Source organism: Cyrtonyx montezumae, unplaced genomic scaffold (assembly GCF_038088225.1).
Source record: "Cyrtonyx montezumae isolate F1298 unplaced genomic scaffold, pur_monq_1.0 scaffold_2, whole genome shotgun sequence".
Lineage (NCBI taxonomy): Eukaryota > Metazoa > Chordata > Aves > Galliformes > Odontophoridae > Cyrtonyx > Cyrtonyx montezumae.
This window is the reverse complement of record NW_027071936.1, coordinates 43,123,689-43,146,479: the sequence shown is the minus strand read 5'-3', so window position 1 is coordinate 43,146,479 and position 22,791 is coordinate 43,123,689. Positions and strand designations below refer to the sequence as shown.

The following is a 22,791-nucleotide window of genomic DNA, read 5'->3' as shown; positions in this document are numbered from 1 at the left end:
TGGACTTGATGAAAGTCTTTTCCAACTTGAGCAACTCTATGATTCTCTGAAAACTGCCTGCATGTTAGCCAGCCATTGACAGACCTTCTGTTCTCCTTGGGATGCCTGCAAGGTAGTGAACCCCCAGCCTCTCACTTACTGCAGGTGCATTGGGCTCCTGGGGCCTGCTGTGCCATAGCCATCAGCATAAATAAGTCAGTTGCAGGAAGGTCAGGGGAACGTGAAATTAGCAGCCAGATCCACTGACAGCCTATCTACTCCAGCAGCTATGTTATGTCTGCAAGATCGGGGTGTTGGAGAGTGCTCTGGAAATGGATTTTGGTTGCTGATAAAGACTAGCAGAGGTCTTTGGATGGACAGTTAATTACTGGTGGGAAGGAGGTATTTTCTGATGAAAAATGAGTACGTTTCTGCCTGTTTAGCTAGAACAGTGTTGTCCTGATATCCTCTTGCAGGTCACAAACTTTCCACAAACTGTTGTTCATTCTCGCTTCACTACTGCATTTTGTGTCCATAAACAAGAGGGTAGTTTTGAGTCATCGTGTGGAACTTAGATCTCAAGCTGATGTGCAAATACATGATTTTTAACATCTGGAGTTCCTGGTTATTCACAACTCTCAGCAGACTGAGACTTCTACAGTTTGTCACAGTGTGTGAGTACTTTTTTATTTTCATTTGGACTGATGAGTTCAGGATGTTTTCATGATGGGTTCTCATGTTCAATTCACACCTTAAATAGATCTTGAATGTTACAGGTAGTATAGAGTAAGCCAACTGAGTGCTAATGTGTCATTTCTCAGCTTGAGCTGACCTTGCTTCCACCTCCATATGTGTTTTCTATAGGATCAGCACTGATCTCCAGTATTCATGTTCTGGTATCCTGAGAGCATCCACCAGCACTCATCCTATGAACTTTGGCAAGAACTGAATACTGAGGCTAAGAGTCCCACAGTCTAATTCCCACAAGCTGGGGGCAACCTCTTCTGTTTGGATTTCTTATGGACAAACAGAATACTTATCCCTGTCTCATTAATTGGAGCATCATTCTTGTGGCTAAAAAGGCCAATGGTATTCTGGGGTACATTAAAATGAATGTGTCCAGCAGGTTGAGGGAGGTGATCCTCCCCCCTCCTCTCTGCTCTGGTGAGGCCACCTTTAGACTACTGTGTTCAGTTCTGGGCTCCCCAGTTCAAAAAAGGCAGGGATCCTCCTACAAGGTGTCCAGCAAAGGGCCACAGAGATGATAAAAGGGCCTGGAGCATCTCCCATATGAGCAAAACTGAGTATCCTGGGTCTGTTCAGCTTAGGAAAAGAAGATTGAGAGGGGATCTGATAAATATTTGTAAATGTCTAAAGGAAGGTGGGAGGCAAATGGATGAGGCTCTTCTTGCTTGTGTGTAGTTATAGGTTTTAGGTCATTACTCCTTGTCCTGTATGTGGGAAGTTCCATACTAACATGTGACAGAGCTTCTTTATGTTAAGGGAGAATGGAGCACTGGAACAGGTTGCTTGGAGAGGTTGTGGTGTCCTTCTGTGGAGGTATTCAAGACTCATCTGGATGCCTACTTGTGTACCTGTTGTAGGGTACCTGCTTTAGCAGGAGGATTGGACTAGAGGATCTCTTGAAATCTCTTCCAACCCCTGCAATTCTGTGATTTTGCTGATTCCCTTATCACGTTGTTCCTACAAAATGCTCTTACTTGTAACTGCCTGAAGATCTAAGTGATTGTATGGATGAATATATAAAAATTACTATTTAATGCAGTGTGTGAATAAAATGTCTGTGTGATACTCAGTTATTTTTGGTTGTATGAAAATGGAAGTTAACAATCATAAAATCATAGAATGGCTTGGGTTGGAGTGGACCTCAAGGATCAAGTTCTGACCCCCTTGCAACAGGTAGAGTTGCCAGCTGCTAGATCAAGTACTAGATAAGATTCCTCAGGGCCCCATCCAACCTGGCCTTAAGCACCTCCAGGGTTGGAGCATTTATAATCTCTTTGGGCAACCTGTTTCAGCACCACACTACTCTCAGTAAAAAAAAATAATAATAGTAATAAAAAAATTCCCTGTGACATCTAATCTAAATCTCCCTTTTTTTACTTAAAAGCCATTCCCCCTTATCACTATCTATCCCTGTAGAAAGTTGATTTCCCTCATGTTCGTAAATTCCCTTTAAATGTTGGAAGGCTGCAATGAGGTCTTCACGTAGCCTTCTCTTTTCCTGGCTGGACAGGCCCAGTTCCTTCAGCCTATTTTCACAGGAGAGATGCTGCAGTCCTTGGGTGATTATTGTGGCCCTCCTCTGAACCCTCTCCAAAAGCTCAATGTTTTTCTAGTGTTGGGGGGCCCCAGACTTGCACACAGTATTCCAGGTAGGGCCTCACAAGGGCAGAGCAGAGGGGGACAGTCACCTCCCTCTTCTGATGTAACTTAGGATACACTGCTGGCTTATTACGTTTTCTTTTGACCAAGACCACTAAGTCTTACTCAGCAGAGGTACTCTCAAGGAGTTCTTCTCCCAGTTTGTATACGTACCTAGGGTTACCTCCACCAAAGTGAAAAACCTTGCACTGTGCTTTGTTGAACCTCATTAGATTCACAAGGGCCCAGCTTTTGAGTTTATTAAGGTCCCTCTAGATGGCATCCCTTCCTTCTGCTTTATCAACCACACAGCTCAGTTTGGTGTCATCAGCAAACTTATGAGTGTGCACTCAGTGCACTAAATCCCATCATTACGTCATTCATACGGGTGTAAAAGAGTATTGGTCCCAAGATGGACCTCTGAGGTACACCACTCATTACTGACCTCTGTCTGGACATAGAGCCATTGACCAGAACTTTCTGGTTGCAACCTTTCAACCAATTCCTTATCAACTGAATAGTCTACCTTTCAAATCCAATCTCTCTCCAATTTAGAGATAAGGATATGATGGGGGGACCATGTCAAAAGCCTTGCAGAAGTTTGAGTTGCCTTCCCTTTTGTCAGCCAGTGCTGTCACTGCATCATAGAAGGGCACCAGATTGGTTAGGCATGACCTTCCCTTGATGAAGCCATGCTGGCTGTTGCAGATCACCCATTCATCCCTCATGTGCCAAATCTTCCAGGAAGATCTGTTCCATGGTCTTCCCAGGCACAGAGATGAAACTCATGGGCCTGTAGTTCCCTGGATCCTCTTCCTTCCTCCCTTTTCTTGTAGATGGGAGCGATGTTTCTCTTCTTCCAATCCCTGGAGGCTTCATCTGATAGCTACAGTGCCCCAATAAAAGCAGTGATGCTCTAAAAAAAGTCAAAACACCTTTAAGGAAACTTTGACAGCATGGTTTTGTTTAAAATTACAAGGTTACTTTCCTACTAGTTTCTTTTACTTTTTTTCTTACTAGTTCTTTTACTAGTTTAGCTCTTGGTGCAGTTTTACAATTTTTGTTCATGTGTTTAAAATTTTCTTCTTTCACAGTTTATTTGAAGAGATTACTATGGTTTTTGTTGTTGGTGGTTTTGTTTTGTTTTTAACTACAAACATCCATTTACAACAGACATGGCAGGCTGGAATTGCTCAGCTTAAAAGAACCCCAAAAAGAGCAAAAAAAAGTACATTCCTAGTCTAATCTTGAAATGATGAATTAACATTCTTTCTTTCCTCTTTTTACCTAGACAGTGTGGGAGAAGAATGTTAACCACATGTCCTTAGCAGTTTTCTGCTTTCTGAATCGCTTTCATTAAAGAAAAAATCCCATTTGAGAGAGAAAAGGAGGCTGTGAAAATACAGAACGTCACACCCCATCTTAAAAAAGGTAAGGGAACATTTTTCTGCTGATCCTGTAGTGCTGTTTTGTTGTTTTTTTTCACAGCAGATTTTATGCTGATCACTGTAAGTGATGTCTTCAGTTAACGCTATATTGAAGTGAAAATGAAGATAATAATTGAATACTGATGCATATATTTTAACCTGCATGCTCTAAATTATAAAAAAGAAAAATAACTTCATCATATTAAAGGAAGAATGTAATGTATGTGTTACTGTACTCAGAACTATTTTTTGTGTATATGTGTATATTGTGCATTTTTAAGTGAAAACAAACACCTACTGCACACAACAGCAGATATTTCATTTCAACCACTGAAGTAATGCAAAGATTTACACTGTTTTCAGTCTACTGTGCAACACTTATTATGTTAAGACAGATGTTTTGGCAAATACCGTGTGTTTGTGGAATGCTGCCACTGGGAATTAGTGCATTTAGACTTTTACCACGAGAGATTTGTACTATTTTCCTTTCTGCAGGGTTTTTGATTGATTAGGTTTTTGTGAAATATTTACAACTTTGCTTCCTTAGATAGTTCATTTCTAATGAATACTGGAAGAAGCTGAAAACATACTGAATTGTGCATTTTCCTCTGAAAGTGGAATGACAGCAGCAAAAGGTTTTGTCCATTCAGATTGTTTTGTTGTTACTATAATCATAATTATTTTATTTTTATTGGTTTCATTTTTATTTTTTTATTTTTTGCCTGGGAAGAGCTTTGGAATTGTGAGTGATAGATACTGACTTCTTCCTAGAGCACTGACTTTGGAATGTGGGGCAAACATATTCATCAGTGACTTCATCAGTGAAGTCAATGTGAAGGTAAGGCAGTACAAAAGCTATCACAAATGTGCTTTAAATGTAGAGGCAACTACTGTCAAAATTTGGTTGCAGGGCTCTGTCTGTCTAGCATTCATCATCTGCTGTTAATGCACTCAGCATTCTGTAAAACTGGGTTCAGTGTTTATCTAATGTAGAGATGCTGTCTTTGTTGTTTTGTTTTGTTTTGGTATTTTTACAAAAAATGTTAGCCCTGTTGTTCACAGATACTTATGTGACTTGGAGAATCGTCCTGTCTAATCAATATTACTCTATAAATTGAAAAAGATTCTCATCCTGACTTACTTGTGAGTGCTATGCTAAAATGTATGTATTTGACTAGTGTGGGATGTGGAAAGAGAATGACTGATAGGCAGATTTCATTGACAGCTTTCCTTAAATGCAGCTGTTTTCTGCTAATGTAATACAGGTAGGGTATTTTCTTATTTTTTCAGGAAGATGCAAAGTGTGCTGCTCTGTCAATGCAGGATGCTCATGTTTCCATGACCATTGTGTCCAAGGAGGATAGGTTCTGAGCTACCTTTTGTTCCCTTTTAATATACTTCATTTATGCACGCAATACAGCAGTTCTGAAAAAGCACATTCTTCACTTTGCTAAGCCTTGGTACAATACACTTGGCTAAATACATGATTGTTCAAAGAGCAGAATGGAAGTGGTCAGTTATAGTACCATCTTCAGATTGGCTAATATGAATTTTGTAAATGAAGGACACAAGACATGCATTTCTGTGTAGTATTTGCACATAGTTTTTGTTCCAAGAGAAGTAAAGGTGACTTTTTTCCCAACAGTGTATATCCAGTGTTCTTTAATAACATGCCCCCACCCCATGTCCTGTTGTTAGAATATTCTTTTTTTCCACAGAAAACAGAACCAAAACTTAAATAGGAAATAATTTGTACTATGCTTAGAGATTTTTGCTTATATTAACATTTGTTTTCTTATAAATGATTTGTAAATGCATTAGTCAATTTTTAACAAGTTTATTGAAGTCAAATATTTCATTAAATATGTTGGTTGCTCCAAAAGTAATGCTTCCTATTTGTTTCTGTGGAAACTACAACAGATACAAAGAGAACAATAACACCATTTGATAGAGACAATTCTTAGCTGCAAAACACTCTTTTTCAACAGTCACCACCATTAGCTGTCTGTTTATGCCACCAATGAAAGAAAGCCTGCATGCCACTCTCATATTAATCTGTACCAGTAGAAGTGATACACTATGGCAATTGGTGACATGCACTACCCACTGCATCACCATGCTAACACCATAGACTCTTAAAATGGCTTGGGTTGTGAGGGACTTTAAAGATCTTCTAGTTCCAATTAGATGCCAAATTGCTTTAGAACAGCTGTTCATTTCCTTTGTCCACTTAGTCACATTCTTCCATATGGGTTTTTACATCCACTGATTGGCTTCCATAGACATTCAGCAAATGTCGACGAATGTCAGCGGGTGCATTTTTTTTCCACGTGGAGGAAATTCAGTGACATGCCTTTGCTTCATATGCTTCATATCAAACACCATTTTGTCAGACTGATCAGCTGCTATCTGTCACATGGCAACAAAGGGTAATGGAATGCTGGTGGGAAGGTTCAACCTCTACTGCCTTAACAGCCACGCCCACCTCTGGATGGCTGTGGGCCAGCATAACAAAATAGGAGGCATTACTTTTGAAGCAGCCATTATACATATCTTTTCTTTATCTCCTTCTGTCATTTCACATTTTCTTGTTTAAAATGTTTATTGTTTCAGACTCATTTATTGGTAATTCTATTCTGGCTCTCTAAAGCCTTCAATTTTTCTTCAAGACATGGCTTTTTTATGTTCATCCTTTAAATAATTAGGAGAATAGAAAAAACTATGTTCTTTTCTGCTTTATTAAATTTTTCAATTTCATTTGGATTTCATTCAAATTCTAATCCAATTTCATTCAAAGCTGTTTTTTTCCTTATTCTGTTAATTTGTTTTCTGTATTTTGCATTGCTCATTCTTTACATTTATCCAATGAAGATTTCTTTCTTAGAGTAACTGATGACTATGATTGCAATCAAGTGTGAACTTTAAGTCACTTCAGTAGAAGTACAAATTACAAAGATTTCATTAAACAAATCATTATTCATTAACCAGTTATGCAGATAATCTATTCCTTAATGAAGAGGACTCGCCAAGAAGACAGATACTCTTGTGTAGTCAGCATTATGTTGTAGCATTTCTTCATGATTCGTATTCTGTACTTCTGGACTTCCAATTGCAATGAATTTTAATGGTAATTGGAACAAGCTTTGATTTGAAAATCTGTGAAATGTGAATGAATTAGTTGTTTTCTTAAATTTAATGTCACAAAACCAGCCTGGAGGTTTTTCATTGTAAAGAGACTGATCTCGTGTTCTTCTGCAGCTGAGCCTGAACTCACCTCTGTGCAAAACGATGTCCTATCCTTCACTATAGCTCAGTGTAGGAATGACCCTCCCACACCAGAGGAAGCTTCTCATTTAATCTGTGGTGTGCTAACTCAATACCTCTGTCCATGCCAGGGTTGGAACCCAGTTACTGAGATGCTGAGCTCAGCTGGGTTGCTGCATGTTTATACCATGTGGAAAGAAAAGAACTAGAAAACTCAGCTTTGCTTACTACAGACATTTTTTGTATTACTGCCTCAGCATTAAAGTTCAGTTCTAAAGTTCATATTTGGAACATAAGAGAGCTCAGGAATTCCGTTTTGTAGTTTATGACAAAATTTACATAAATTCTGGCTTGACTTTGCTAATGTGGTATTTGTAATGTCCTGCCTTAAACATCCACTTAGCTAAAATATCTTGGAAGCTCTAATTCAAGAAAAAAGCTTAGTTTTAATATGATTTATTGCTTCCTTGAGCTGGAATCTCAGTAGCCTTGGATTTTAATAACTGACTTGGATGGAAAGTGGTAAAACTTTTCAGGAAGTTCTAAAATGGTAAGATATCAACGTATGTATTAGAAGTAACTAGGGTAAGGCTTAAATCATTATGATCTATTGACACTGTATCTATGAATTTAAATTATTGCTCAGAATTGTTCACCCTGAGATACTTGGTAGAGATGATTCAGGTACTATAAAAATTATTCAGTGTTTTGGTTGAAAATTAAAGAGACAGAATACATTTTCATTTTATTTACAGAAGAAACCATTTTCTTCCTTATAAATTCTTGCAAAAAATCTGTTTCTGCCTGTGTCTGAAAATCATACCTGACTAGAATGGTCCTGCCGTTTCTTCTTACTCCAGATGGGTCTCCCTATGTCTTTCTTAGACTATCTGGCTATTTGATTGCTTGACCTTATAAGTTCCAAGTACTTATAAAGAAAATCTGAGTTACAAGTTTTTTAATGACAGGATTTGAGTAGTAATGTTTCTCCTGCTTTCCTTTCTTGAAAAGGTTGTCACAGCAGAATAAAAGAGCTGCAGCTTATAACTTCTAATTCATAATAAGTACATATGGGAAATTATATAACCTTCGTGATATCTGTACAGAATTGTAAATGGAAGGAAATCTGATTCAGTTGGTTGAGAGTATGAGTTTGAATGAAGTAAGGAATACTGAACGTTCTTAGGGAAATTGTAATTGAAAAGAAAAAAATACCTAAAAGGATTGAAATGTTTCACAATCTGCAGAAAACTCTGATCTGTGTTGAGCATTAGTTACAAAAGCAGAAATTAACAGTGCTTTCTGTGGCTTTGAAGTATTTGTAATTTGTTTAATCTAATTAACAGTTTGGTAGTCACTGTTTCTACCAATGATGTTTATCCTATTAGTGCAACAGAACAGACCCAAGCTATTGACCTTTCTTAAGACTGTCTGGCTCTTCTGGGTGCAGCAGAGTGTATAAATAGTAGACTGACTTTTTGGGGAAAAAAAAAATCATCTTATATGTATTTAAAGAGATAGTTGATGATTATGAGATGGGAGCAGGGGATTTTTAGATGCCTGCAATAAGTGAAAGTCACAGTTTCAAGAAGAATATGCAATGGCAAATGTTAAGAGTAGAAATACTGCTGAAAGTTGCTCCTTTAAATGTCATCATATGAGCTCATGAACTGCCTGCCTCCTGCTAATTTCATGACCTTGACTTTCACAAGTCCCCAGTTCCACAAGGTAGTGAATTTAATCTTTATTTAGGATTCACATCTAGCTAATCTTGTTTGAATTTCCCCTGTCTCCTTATTTTTCTTCTACACCAGCTTTTAATTCTTTGTCAGTTTGCTGTAAAGTCCCAGAGTGGATGAGTCAGTGATTCCAATCTGTTCCTACTTAGAAACCAATTCCCTTTTAGGGATAGCAGTGTCATGCTTTAACAGTTGGTGGTCGTGGTTTCCAAGAGATTTTGACATCTAGAACTTTCTTTTATTAGATTTTGACTGCTTCTCTCTTCATTTCAGAAAAGCGTGGTCTCTGGTGTCTTTTCTTTTTACATTTCCATTACCCCTAAAAATCCCACTTCTCTTTTTTTTTTTTTTTGTCTGCACATCTACTACCAATGCCATGGAGGTCCAGCTAGGTATAATCTTATGCAGATCCTTCACTTTTCTTTTCTCTTCCTTTCCTGTCTCCTTGTCCGTTGTTTATCCTCAGGCATGTAAATATCTACCTCATTCCTTCCTGCCTCTCACCCCTGTTCTCTACACTCCCATGAATTCCTGACACTGGCACTGCTGGACATCATGGTGCTGCATTGCTGCTTTTAGGTAGCTTGACAGGCTGGTAGAAAGCTAATACCATACCTTTTCCTTGCTAAACAAAGAAAAGACTGTAGATAGATGGAGTAAGAAAAGGTACGACCTGGAGAGAAGGGAATCTTTTGTGCTGTCTTCACGGCAATACCCGACTGTCTGAGCAGGTGAAGAGAGGCACGATGAGGTTTCTGAAGCACTGTAGGTGTGGTTGTTCCATGATCTGGAGCTGCAACCACACATTTGGATGAAGGGTCTTTGCCTTGGAGAGATCTTCCCTTGGAGAGGGAAGGAGGGAAGGAACATTTTTCTCTCTCTTAAACTCAATCTATGAAACAGAGAGAGAACCAGAAGGGTAACACATGATAGAATGGGTTTCTGTTCTTTTTTTCCTAATTGGTCAAAATATTTAAGATCTGTCTGTCTCTTTAAAATAGTATGGTATTTTATGCTGTTACTACTACTGAACTTGAGATCGTTAAGTGAATAAACTAACTTCATGTGTGTTGAGGTATGAGGTGACCTCATTATTCCTAAATCTGCTTTTGTTTTGTAACAGATTTTTTTTCAGTTCCACTCTTTCAGCTGCTCTAATGTCTTTATTTCTTCTGATTGTGTAACAGAATCTTTTGAAAAGTAAAAATAATGGCGACATAAGTTAGTTGAGATTTAGCTGGTGAAATATTAAACAAAGTTTGTGGCTTAATAAGGTAAGAAGCAACATTTAACAAACTTTACGTTGGTGCAAGGATGCTGATTATCGAAAGGTGCTTCTTTTCCATTGAGAGTTGTGATATTCCATTGGAAATACCATGTATTATCAAATTTCTTACATTGAATTGAGTTTTTCCATTTGTGCTTACATCATTTAAGGGACAAATAGGAGACAGGAGTCCAGCTATGTTGCTTAAGCACTCCTTCTGTTACTTGAGAGTAGTTCCCACGGGACATGTATTGTCTAAGTAACGCATCCTCCATTTTACGTCATTCACCACCATTCAGAAAATTTCCTGGCTTACAGTGAAGTGATTTTTGGCTGGTTCATTGTCTGTGACTTTCTTTTACTTGATTTCTCTTTCTTGCTTCAATATTCTCTGCTGACTGCATGTAGCTTGGAATATTTGACTGAGCTGATAATCTGTGGTTTTTTATAACCATCAGGTCAGCCTTCTGACCACGCCTGTTTCATAAGTTAAAGGTCTAGTGCCCATGCCAATTTTAAGGTTGCATTATATCCTCCAGATTTAAGGTAGCACATAAGATGACAAGATGCACTATTTGTTGCAATAAAGCAAGAAATAAAATTTGCAGTTACACAGGGCAAATTTTATCAAACCAGCTGCCTTAATTTCTTGTCACATCCAAAATAGGTAAAGATGCAATATGAAGATAGCTTAAGACTATGAGAGGGAGCCAGAATTTTAATTTGCCATCAGTGAATGTCATTACTGCTGATTCAGATGTGCATTGCTTAATTATTCTCTCCAGAAGAAAATGTAAAATCAAAACATCTCTTGGACCTAAAATCTTGTTTTACATGAATTGAAGTTGTTTGGGGGAGTAACTGAGACCTTATAAATGTCTACTGCATTACATTCTTCAACTATTAAAACCTCTTTTCATGTAAGTAAATAGAAAAACTTTGAACAGGAAAATGAGATTTGACTGTACAGATTTTAATTTTGTTGCTTCACTTTTCTATTCTCTTTCACTTAATATTTTGATATATAAGAAAAGCTTGTACTTTGATTTGTCTAGCTGCCTTAAACACCTAGATGGAAAAGACTGTGGCAGTGGTGGCAGGTAGTTTGGGTGTGGCTGAGATAATGCTGATATTAGGTAGAGTGGTTCCTATCTCTATTGTAGGATTGTCTTCTGCTTGTTTTCATGCTTTTGCCTGAGTGATCCTGTCCTTCAGCTGCTGTTTCAAAAGGTTCTCTGGTAAACCTGTGGGATGATTAAATACTGTGCTAATTGTCCTTGGCCAGGAGACTGTTTTGTGGTCATTTATGCTTCTCCAAATTTGATGCCAGATTGTGAAGTCATTTTGGGATCTACCTCTTGATGCCTGGGCTTTTCAGTATCTTTCATCTTTCAGTATGTTCATCTGTTGGTCTCCAAGCTAGATCTCAGTCATGGTGTTTGAAATAATAAAATTGCAAAGGACTTGCATAGATGTAGAACATTCCAGGGAGTGATCGGAGTTGTGAGCTATGAAGTGATTGCTCAGGTAGCCATATGGCCTTTCTGATGATCCAGAACATTATTGTAAGCTCCCTGAATTAACTCTGGCTTGCTGACTATTAAGCAAGATTCTAGATGCATTGTAGTGGTTGGGGGAGAAAGACTTTTGTTTGCTTTAGGGAATCTTGTGACATGCTGGAGTGGATGAAGCACCCCTTTTCAGGTGGGTCAAAAAGTTACATATTTTGTTAGACAAAAGTTGTTTCCTTTTTTTTTTTTTTTTTTTTTTTCCCCCAGCTCTTGTTACTTTAAAATGAAATTGGCTGAAGGTCATTCTCCTGGTTCCTGAAAATGTTTCATTGAAGTGTCCCTAAAAAAAATAAAAAATCATTAAAGCCATTGTTACGCATAAGTCCTTACATATCTGCTGACTAAATGCCTGTGAGTTACCACACAAGGAAGATATGACTACAACCTTTTTATCTTCTCTCATTTTTGTTCAGTTTCATTTGTATGCCTGTGTTTTGGGAAAATGATTATCTTTGTGTCTGTATTTTCACTGCTCACCAAAATGTGGATGCTAAGCAACTTGGGATTTCTCCAATAAACTTATACAATAAGTATAAATACAATAATAATTTTTATTTATTTGATTTTACAGAGAGATTTAATAAATCAGAATTCTATGAATGCAATATATTCAGTAATTTAAATTCTCCTCTGCTAAAGACTTTGTTACTGAGCTCAAGAGTCTTTTCTATTGATGTGAAAGTGCTAAGGACCTCTGTTTAAAACAGAAAATGACCATAAACTTATTTAGTTTTACGGTGAGAAAGTACATTCTTTCTCTAGGTGGTGAATTTTAGGTGAAGCACTTTTTGGTCTAAACTCCTTTGGAATGTGAAGGCCTAAGTTTCACTACTTACTATTGCTGATCTTAAAACTTGTAAGTCATAATTTTAAACAAACCTCATCCAAGAACTTAAGAAAACAATACTAAAATAGGAATTTTATGCAGATAATTTTACTGCACTTGAAGCCACTTTGGCCCAAAGTTAGATCACCTCTGTTCATGACAAATTATTTATTTGAGAACCTGGCCTCGTGGTGTTGATTCTTGCTTAAATCCTGGTTGTAAACATTTGTAAGACCAGCACTTCTGCAAATGGAGCCATACAAAGTTTTATCCAGAGTACTGAAGAAGTACTGTAGTACTCTTGGCTTAGACTGTATTGACTGAGAACCGTGTAATGAAGTCTTTTTAGGTCTTATATTCAAGATTTGATTACTTTCCAAGAGGGATCTGCATCATTGTTCCTTTATGACAACATTATAGACTGCTTAACACTTGCCTCCATTTCACGGTATTAACAGGTTGCTTGAGAAAATACTAGTGTATAGCATGTTTTTTCTTGGAAAAATGCAGCCTCCAGATTTCATGGTAGGTTTTGATATTCAATTGTTCTTGTAAAGATATAGGCATAGAGTAATTTCTGACTTTTAAAAAACTGCTGATGTTACTCATAGCACCTGTAAAGAATTGCATAGTGCTCCAGGTCTATCTTTCTGCCCTTGTGGAAAAGGTAAGCTACTTTTGTCTTTGTAGCTGGGGAAGGTTGAGCAAAAAGCAGCTGTATAAAGTAATGTAGCAAGTGCATTTTGCATGAGATCAGTCAGGAGATCCTAGCCATAAATCTAAAATCACTTTGGCTCTTGCTAGTTAAAATCTCCATGATCATACATTTTCCACTATTTGTCAAGGACTTTAAAAGAAAATATTTAATAAAAATAATGCTGAATTATGTGCTCTACTTGATTTGCAGGGCTGTTCTATATGCTTTCCCTCATGTTCAGTTTGTCCTTCAGTTCTCTTAGAAACAAACTAAAGATGCCAAACCCTTCCCTCTAGTGATTTCATGGCTTTTGTTTCTTCCTCAGAGAAGATCAAGTTTGGAGTTTCTCTGACTTCATCTGAAATTGTAGGGATGATCAATTTATTTAAGAAACCTTGTAAGTACTTCACTGGTTATGTAGATAATGGAGCACATGGTGTCCTGTCATTCAAAAGCTCACTGTTAGTTTTTTTTTTTTGTGGCTTAGTCCAAAGTACTTTCATTGGGGAGCTGGCTGAAGGGGTGATGTGTTGTGCTTATTGTTTTTAAGCAGGAGCTGCTGCTAATGTATGTGCTGCTTTTGTCCATTTTTGGCAGGCATAATGTATAGCATATGTATGCAGTGGAGTCAAATCCAAAACTCAGAGGTTATTCTGTGTTATATTTTTGCAGGTAATTCCCTGTAGCATCACTGGGAACTATCTGCACCACAGTGACAAACTTGAATCCCCCATTCTATGTTACGTCAAATGCTTACCTTACCTTTTGAGATGGTCCTAACTTATGAAAGTAATGAATTCATGGATTTAAATTTTGAAATTAACAGAAAGATATGTGTTCATTTAGGATCATCTTGACTCCTTGCCCAAGTTGTCAAAAAGGTTGCTATTTTTAAAACTTACTATTATAGCTGTAATTTCAATAGTTTTTATCTGTATTAGTTGTTATATATTATCATCTTCCAGTTGCACTGATACTGACTTAGGTTATTTAATTTTTATTTCTTGCATTGGATTTGCATTGATTATTTGACAAATTTGGAATTTGAGTTAAATGATGTAAATGGACTGAAGCAGTATTAAATCTGTATGTACGTGTAAATACCAAGCATGCCCTAAAGCAGTTGCTGGTGCTGGATCAATGTGGTGTCCTTCTGTTCACCTCTTTGTTGGCTCTGTTTTGGGAGTTTTTTGGTGATGAAAGAGAGGGGTTGTCCAAATGTCTATAGTGGCCAGGATTTGTTTTTAACTCAAGCCAGTGGTTAACATCTTAATATGACAAAAGCTTTAGTCTGTTTTAAGGTTTTGTGATTATGTGTCTGTTTCTATTCAGAAGTAAATAATATCTGTTTCCATTGGACTACACGATGCTCCACATGAGCTTGCACTACTGGAAAGGTATTAAATGGGGAAATGGAAAAAAAAAAAAAAGAAAGAAAAAGAAGAGAGGAAGGGATGTAAAAGAATTTTTGTTCATTAAAAGCTTTTTTATTAGCTTTAATTATGGAATTAAAGTATGGAAGAAGTAAGAAGACATATTTTGCAACCACAATTAAAGAATTCATGTAGGAAGAAGAGATAGAAGTGTTTGAAATACCTGGCTAGCTCTCTGTTGACATCTGCTAGTAATTCACATGGCCTTTTCATTTATACTTTATTGAGAAAAGCAGTAGGCTTGAAATATAAAGAAGCTCTTAACTTCCTTTGAGAAGGAGTGGGAGTACAGTGTCAATTTGGTGCAAAGGAAAGAATTTATTTGTGTGAAACTTTCAAACTTTTTAGTTTTTCTTTTGGCTAACACAGTCATTTATAGCAAAGGCATTCATTATTTGTGTTTAATAAGATTTCTTCCTAGTGCTCATGGAATGTATGGTCCGACTGCCCATCCCCATGGGTCATGACTGAATTTCAGATTTCTTCCCTGTAGTTTGAGCAGACTCACTGTAGTCAGAAATGTGACACTCACCTAGGTGCAATTCTTGTCTGAATCAACATTGCCATGCCTGTAGTAATTATTACTAACTACAAAACAACTTATATTTAATGACATGCAATTAACGAGCACCTTTTGCTTTGGTACACAAACTTCTATTTCAGTAAAATGTTTATGAACTAAAGATCTCTGCCCAGTGTTGTTGGAAACTTCTTGACATATTTTTATATAGCAGATTAAAATCTTGTTTCCTTGCTCCAAAGATGCAATTTCTTCACGTTTTTCATCCCATAGCAAACTGCATTTAATTCTTATTCTGGAATGTTTTTTCTCTAAATGGCATGTTCTCTCTAGCCTGAAGGGTAGAGTGTATGTCCCATTTTCTAATAGCCTAAAGCAGGAATGACTCAGATGATTCAGGCACTGGCGGATAACAAGAGGATGACTCCACAAAGGATGCTTGGGAAAACCTGGAGATCAGGTACAGACAAACATTACTGATCTGATGACATGGTCCAGGAGGGATGGGCAGAAAAACACAGCTATTTACAACAAGGTCATGTCCTCAGAGCACATTAGCTCTAGCACAAAGTCCGTATCAGTCTTTGGAGGCTCTGCCCTTGTCCTTCAGCACCTTGAGGAGCTTAGAACCACCTTTCTTTTAACCACAGTGGATAGTTAAAAGCTAAAATGTTTTTGGTTTATTAAAAAACAAACAAAAAAAGTCTGCACTCTCTTCAGTTTGAGCTCATTCTGTCAGGATACAGTGATGCTTGTGAACCATCTGCATTAATTACCCAGGACTAGCGTCTCTGGAGCTTCTGTTTGGGATTCCTATCCTGCTGTGCGTAAGCAATGTGTTTCCATCCAGGCTGTAAATGGTGACCATGTCTTTGGGAGACTTTGCCTCATTTGTGGTTTCTGCTCCTAGTCTTCACTCTTAACGACTTATTTAAATAAAACTGAGGCAAATGCTTTGTCTTGAGATTTAAACAAAGCCTAAGAAGAAAAATATTAAAGAAAATGTCCTGCACTGATGGGCATTACAATGTGTTTCTGCCTCACAGCTGTTGAGAATAACTTTTCTTTTTTCCATATAACATGAAAAATTGAAGAAGTGGGGGACAAAGGGTTGGGAGAAACATGAGATTAACTTGAATATTAGGAAAAGTTACCTCGTATTATTGACAGTGTTGTCATTTTGTATCTGTAAATTAAATGCTTTTTTCTCCTGGGTGTGCTTGATGAGTGTTACTGCTCATATGGCTTTGGGAATTTAGCTCAGCTGTTTAAATAAATGTCAAGATTAGCACGGGCATATATACAGCATCAGGATTATTCTGAAAATGCATTGGAAATAAGGCATGAGGATCTGACAACAGTCCGGCCCAGAGCACTGGGATGATTATGCTCTTTGGTTAGGACTTCTTTTTATGAATGTTCATTTTCCCCTTCTATATTTCATGATACAAAGCAACAACTACTATTGTTGCCATGCTCACATCTGACTAATCATTCAAAAATTATGATCCTGTACTGAAGATGCTAGGAAGTCCAGCCTGGGTTTGCTTTGAGATGCTTTGCAGTATCTCAGCTTCAAAATGGATAAGGTAGAGGTGCTAGTTGTTCACATAACAGAAACTCATAATTTGTATAAACTTTTATTTGTTTTATTTTATTTTATTTTTCTTATTTTTGTTCTGTTAATCAGCTGAGTTAATCAGTGCCTGTACCTGGAGCACTTCTGTTTCATGCTGTTATTGCCACATTCAAACAGCTGGAGAATACCTGATCTGCCAGAAGGCACCCTGTGTAAGTGATGTTTTCTGGGATGACGCTGTAGCACATAGTTGCAGGTATCTGGTATCCTGGGCTTTGATGAAGGCCGTACCTGTTCAGGGTAGGACAGGCACAACCAGCGCTGCTAGTGTCCTTTTGAAGCTTATAAATTACCCATCTGAATATTTACCAGTGTAGGTTTCGTACTGATGTCATGTTCCTGAATCTACAATGCATTAATTTCCCTTGGCGGTAATACCTTTAATTGTCCTCATCAGAACAGGAGGGCCATCTGAGTCTCTTCTATTTGATTTGATTCTGGGACATTGTAAATGATAAGTAAATTTCAGTCTGGGCAGGTGGTTCTGAAGAAAAAGTATTGTCTCCTTTGTCAGTGAAATTAAATTGTGTTTAACTTGTGTGGATACGTTTGCTGTATTTCAGCAGTTCAGTGGCGATAATGGTTTGTGATCTCACCACTGTGAGACAGCATGTGATAAGCATCATTAGTTACAGTGATAAATCCTGGCCTGGAATCAAACCAGCATGAAAATAGGAAATAATACTTTTTTTTTTCTTCTCTATGCCTAAAAGATGGGAAACCCAAAGAGATATTTTAAAAATAAATATCTGATTGCTGTAGTTTAGGGATAAAGAGTTGCTCATTTGCTCAAATACATTTTTATAACTAAATTATTTAAGATATTTTTGAAATGCTTGGATTTATAAATGCTTGAGTATCTCCCTTTATGTCAGTTGCCCTTCTCTTCAATTTTCTTCTTCACGAGCAATTAATTTTCTTCTATTATAAAAGAGAATGGGTAGAGGAAGGGGACTGAGCATCATAGTAGTTGCTGGATTGGTTTTTTTTCCATTTTGATAGTACAGATCTTATGAAGAATACGTTATTGATATTTCAATTTGTAGCATACATACAGATACCTTATTTGGCTCATATTTAAAACTACTTCTACTTATTAATATTTTATATTAATATTATCACAACAGTGGCCAAATAAATTTGGTTACATGTAGCTGAGTATTTTATGAAATCAGTGATGTCAGTTTTACAAAGAAGAAAAATATTCAGGAACTTTTCTATTTCCTAGATATTTATAAGAAAGTTTGAGCTGTAAAATCATATCAGATGTTTCTGAGGTTACTAGTCAATAAGTGTATCAAGTGATATTCTGTTTTTCTACTTTGCTTCTGGAAAACATAGGCACCTTAATCCTACAGCTGACTCCAAACTGCAAAAACTCTACTGCAAGAATGCAGTCAGGTACTGCTACTGGTCTGTGCTCCAAGATTTCCTTTCTTCATTAATAAATAACAAGGATATTTATTTATTCATTTAGTATATTTTATTATGACAGGATGTCAAGTTAAGTCCATTTTAAGTTCCTTCATTCTGGAGCAGTGTTTGAGTTCTCATGTATTCAGGACACTGCTTAGTATTAGATGTCAGGGACATGCTGCTGGTATTTGTGCCTTGTTTACTGACAATATTTGGTCTACAATTTTAATGCTTCCTTCATGTAAGTTAACATATTGTAAACCAGTAGTTTCTGTGAGGAAGAAATGCTCCTTCTCTCACTTGTGGAAAAAATGGAAGAGTTTTTACTGGTTTGATACAGGATTTCTACTCAGGGATGGAGAGGCAGAGAAAAAGAATTAAGGTAAAATAATGCCCTGATACTTGGGTACTAATGGCTTCCAGAGGCTGTGTACCTGGGGCATCTCCTCTAGGAGGTGGAAAAGAAGGAAACTCCATATGCACCTTCTTATAATTCCTTCCTGCCAGGAAGTGTGAGGGAGTTGGTGCACTGCAAATAGTGGTCCAGTGCCTATTGGACATGTTCCCAGAGTGACCTGCCTGCTCCAGGCTTGGCTGTACTTTTCAGTGCTGCCTTGATCAGGTGGGAGCTGCATCTTCCTGGACCTAAAGGTGCTGCACAGAGCTGACTGTGCTGGGTCAAGGTGGCAGGATGTCAGTGTCAGAGCGAAGGGGGATGAGGAATGTGAGGCTTCCTGACCTCCAAGAGTGGTGGTTCTTAATAAAACAATGGGCACAAAAATTATATGACTGGCTGGAAAGTATTTTCATGTGGGAAAAGGAGCTCACAAATGGGAAGAGATGAGACTCAATCCTGCCTGAGTAAAGGAGCAAAGTGGAAAGGAGCAGCATCTGCTCTTCACTCTTCTCCTTTAGTATCTCTTCCTTGCTGATAATGATAACTGGCAATTCTTGTGCAGCAGAAACTGTGTTCTTTTACCTTGAAGTAAATACTGTAAGAATTATACAGGTTTTACTTTTCCTGTTACTTTCTTGTGTAAAGAATAGTGTTGAAGTTGCTCTTCTCTTGGTCTGGAAGATTAAGTATATTTTATAGTGTTTGTTTGGACTTTAATACAATCTGTTATGCCAACTCATGTTTCTTAACATCTGTTTCAGCTGCATAGGATTTCTTTGTAAAGTACAGTCTTCAGGAGGAAGGAAATCACTTAAATGGTCTGTTGTTTATGGAAATGTTCTTACTTCTGCAGGTGGCAAGGAAAAGCAAATGTTTCTGGAAAGTGAGATGTTTTTCTTGCTGTGTTATGGATACTTTAGGAAGTGTTATTGGTTTATATCAGGTAATCCAAGATCAGTTGATACTCTTGAAAAAACAGATGAGTGTTGGCAGGCTGTTTTTCCTTAGTTGCACCAAGGCATTTTAGAAAACTGTAATGGCTGCACCAGTTTGTTGCCTTATCCCTCCCAGTCTTCTTTTCATTTACTGTTTCTCAAGAATCAATTTAATCTTGGGTTACATTATCATATCTCACTCAGGATGGGACTGTTGCTTACTGGCCGCTTTATGAGTGTTATGCTGTGATGCTAAATGTCTCACACAGCTGGGAGGTTATATCACTGAATCTGAATTGCAGCCCTTTTCTTCTGTTCATCTTTATTTCTCTCTCTGTTATCTTTTACATTTCCTCAAGCTCTTTGGTGTTAGTGTTTGTTTATCAGTTGTTGAGGGTTTTTTTCTTTCTTTCTTTCTTTCTTTCTTTTTCTTTTTTGTATATGAAAAAGGGTACAATGGACAAAGAGAAGATTGTGGGGGCAGAAAGCAACTTTCCCTGTGAAATTTGATGAATGGCAACAAGTAGTGCAGCTCATATTTTAAAACATGGCACCATAGTTAAGCTGGGCAGAGCCTGCTCTTTTCTTTCCTTGCTTCCAAACAATTTGTTTCCTGTTTCTGGAGGAGTGGAGAAACCCGTTTGTTTTGGGTTTTTTTCTTCCCTGTTTTTTTACTGTTACAGGAAGGATTTTAGCCTGTATGTGATATCAACCCATGTTTTCCTCTGTAAAATCTGACAACAAGTTTACATGATGTTCTTTGCCTTTGTATTTAGAGTTGTCTAATCCTTGTGCCTGCACTGACAGAATCAGGAAAGTTGTGTGCAGTCTGTGCAGGAAAGGGTGCTTGCTGGTTTAGCAGTGACTCAAAGCCTGATTTAAAGAATTCCAAGTAATGCGACAGTTGTGATGATGCTGGGTGGAGCAGGAATCAGTTAAAAGACATGCTAAATCACGTGGGGAGAAACAGACCTTGACTGGAGATATAATCATGTTGGCTTTCACTTATTTTGAAATGAAAGCTATGTTGATCTGTCTTACCTGTTCAAATCCTGAATGAACACAGCTCCAAGTTGATGAGGCAATGCAGTTTTATCCATGAACCTCAAGAAGAGGAGAGTATAAGGATAATATGGATATGTAACAGAGTGAGAACATTTCAAAAATGCTGCAGTCGATTTATGCAGCAGATTTCATTACCCATCACAAATGGCAACACACTTTCAAAGAAGGCTGAGGAGGCAGGCAGTGAGGGAACCATGTGAAAGCAGCTCTTTCACCCAGTCTCATGTCTGATGCTGATGGTCTCCTTTATACTCTGCCATTTGTTTTATGAGTTTTTGCAGACAGTCTGTTGAAGTGGGTAAAGGGCTTGGGGCAGCTGTGGCCTAAGGCAAAAAATCTTTGTTTCTCTTTGCCTGCTTGCCCAGTACAGGCTCTGTGTAAAAACATATTTCTCTTAAGTTAGAATGGAACAGCAGGCAGTTGATCTGGCTGGAGACATGAGTTGGTTGACACAGCAGTTCTCAGGAACAGGGAGAAACAAATGTATGCCACCCTTTTCTTCTGCAGTGCTGCTGTATTGACGGAATTGCACTGCTTTAGTGGGTAGAATTACTCTGCTTTGATGTTTGTTTTCCTGATGTGTTTTTTGAGGCTGGTAGTTTAGCAGTTCTTCTTTCTGTCTTTATGCAGCTACTGGGATGCTGTGTTGTCTTAGCAAAGTTGCACAAACATCATGAATCTTAACTGCTGAATGAGAAGGATGACAACTGTGTAAAAATCAAAGATTTCTAAAGTAAATGTGTGGTTAGGGATGTATTGCATCTTTGATTTATTATTTCAGTCTAGGTTTCCTGCTTCATCCATGTTCAGGTACAGATGTGCTCAGAGTCATAAGGAGTCTGTTACAGTTTTCCTGCTCTTTTTGTAAGTTTGTTCCTTCCTCTGGGTTCAGCTCAGGCCACCTGGCACCCTGCTTTTTGTAAACCGCTGGTCATTGTAGGTAGCCAGATCCCAAATTGCTCATGCATGTTTTCCCTCACTAAATACTCCATCATCTTGCCTCCAGCAGCTTCAGTGGGTGTTACCTAGGTGTGGCTTTGTCATACACAAGTACAGCAGAGTGGAACATAAAACCTGATGTGGTACTGAAGAATTTTGTTGCAACTACAGAAATGCTTTCACATTTCCTGGTCAAACATTCCTACAGAAGTCTTGTAGGCATTTTAAAACCAAACTGCTGCTTCCTGTTGAGCAACAGGTCTTAGGGAAGAGAGAAGTGTGCATGTGCACAGTGCTTCTGCAGTCTGGGATAAAAGCACATAGAAAGATTTAAATATCTTACAAAACTATTTGTCACCTATACAAGATAATACTTCTCAAAGTGGATTAGGACAAGAGGTTAAAAGTTGTCTCAGTCCACTCACCCAAAACTCAAAATTGTCTTAAAACAACCCACTGGCTTTCAGTAGTAGATTCAGTGCAAAATTACATACAGGCAAGAGTTTGAGTTCTCTAACAGTACAGTGCTCTAGAAATTCTTTAGTGCAGTACAGCCCAGATAAATTATCCTCTGGTTGACAGTGTTTAACTCTCGGTGAATTTTTCTTTAATATACACTGAGGAAAAAGTCATTTGAAGCTATATTTATTTTTCTTAATTGTTTCTTGGAGAAAAAAATCTAGTTTTTTTAATTTTTTTTTGTCGTCTCCATGTCTGCTCTGTCTTTTTTGCTGTGTTGTTTTGGTGAAACTTTTAAAAAGTATCCCAAAGAAGAAATGCATGGTTAAATTCTATTCTCAGTTACTCTGAGGAAAAAAAGGGTCAGAAAAATGTGTATTAAGTAACTCGCTATCAAAGTAACAGAATTTGTTCCTGTTCTCTTTGCTCATTTGCACATTGGCATGCCTGTCCAGTTATGAGGCTGCGTAAGGAAAGTTCAGCAGGTCATTTTCAAATTCTTTCAATTCAAGACAGAGAATTACTGGGTATAATCAAAAAGGTGCTTGTATTTTGGTGAAAATAGAAAGTACAAGCAAAGACTAAAAATGAACCCCAAATTTATGTTCTGGCCTTGCAAAATTATCCTTTTCCCTTATTCCGCCATTCAGCTGATACCTCCAAGCAGATCCCTAAATCCAAGAACAGATGTTTTAATGCTCTTGCTTTTGCTTTGTACTATATGTCAGCAGGGAATTACAGCCCAGCATTTACATTGCAAGTGCCAGGCTGCTCCGGGCTGCTGCTTTGCTCTTTGACCTTGTTCCTCCTTTGAAGACATCAACCCTGCATGC

The 22,791-nt window shown here is 37.8% G+C and overlaps 1 protein-coding gene across 1 annotated transcript in view; it reads left to right on the top strand.

Annotated features, from left to right (window-relative positions):
* The first annotated feature begins 3,685 nt into the window (after nt 1-3,685).
* The window catches only part of CRACD (capping protein inhibiting regulator of actin dynamics), a 53,977-nt gene continuing 34,871 nt past the window's right edge, over nt 3,686-22,791 (top strand). Inside the window, exons 1-2 of the mRNA XM_065737009.1 lie at nt 3,686-3,795; nt 13,481-13,552. Of these exons, the coding sequence (XP_065593081.1) occupies nt 13,528-13,552 (25 nt within the window). The 5' untranslated portion in view covers nt 3,686-3,795; nt 13,481-13,527. The remainder of the gene's footprint in view (nt 3,796-13,480; nt 13,553-22,791) is intronic.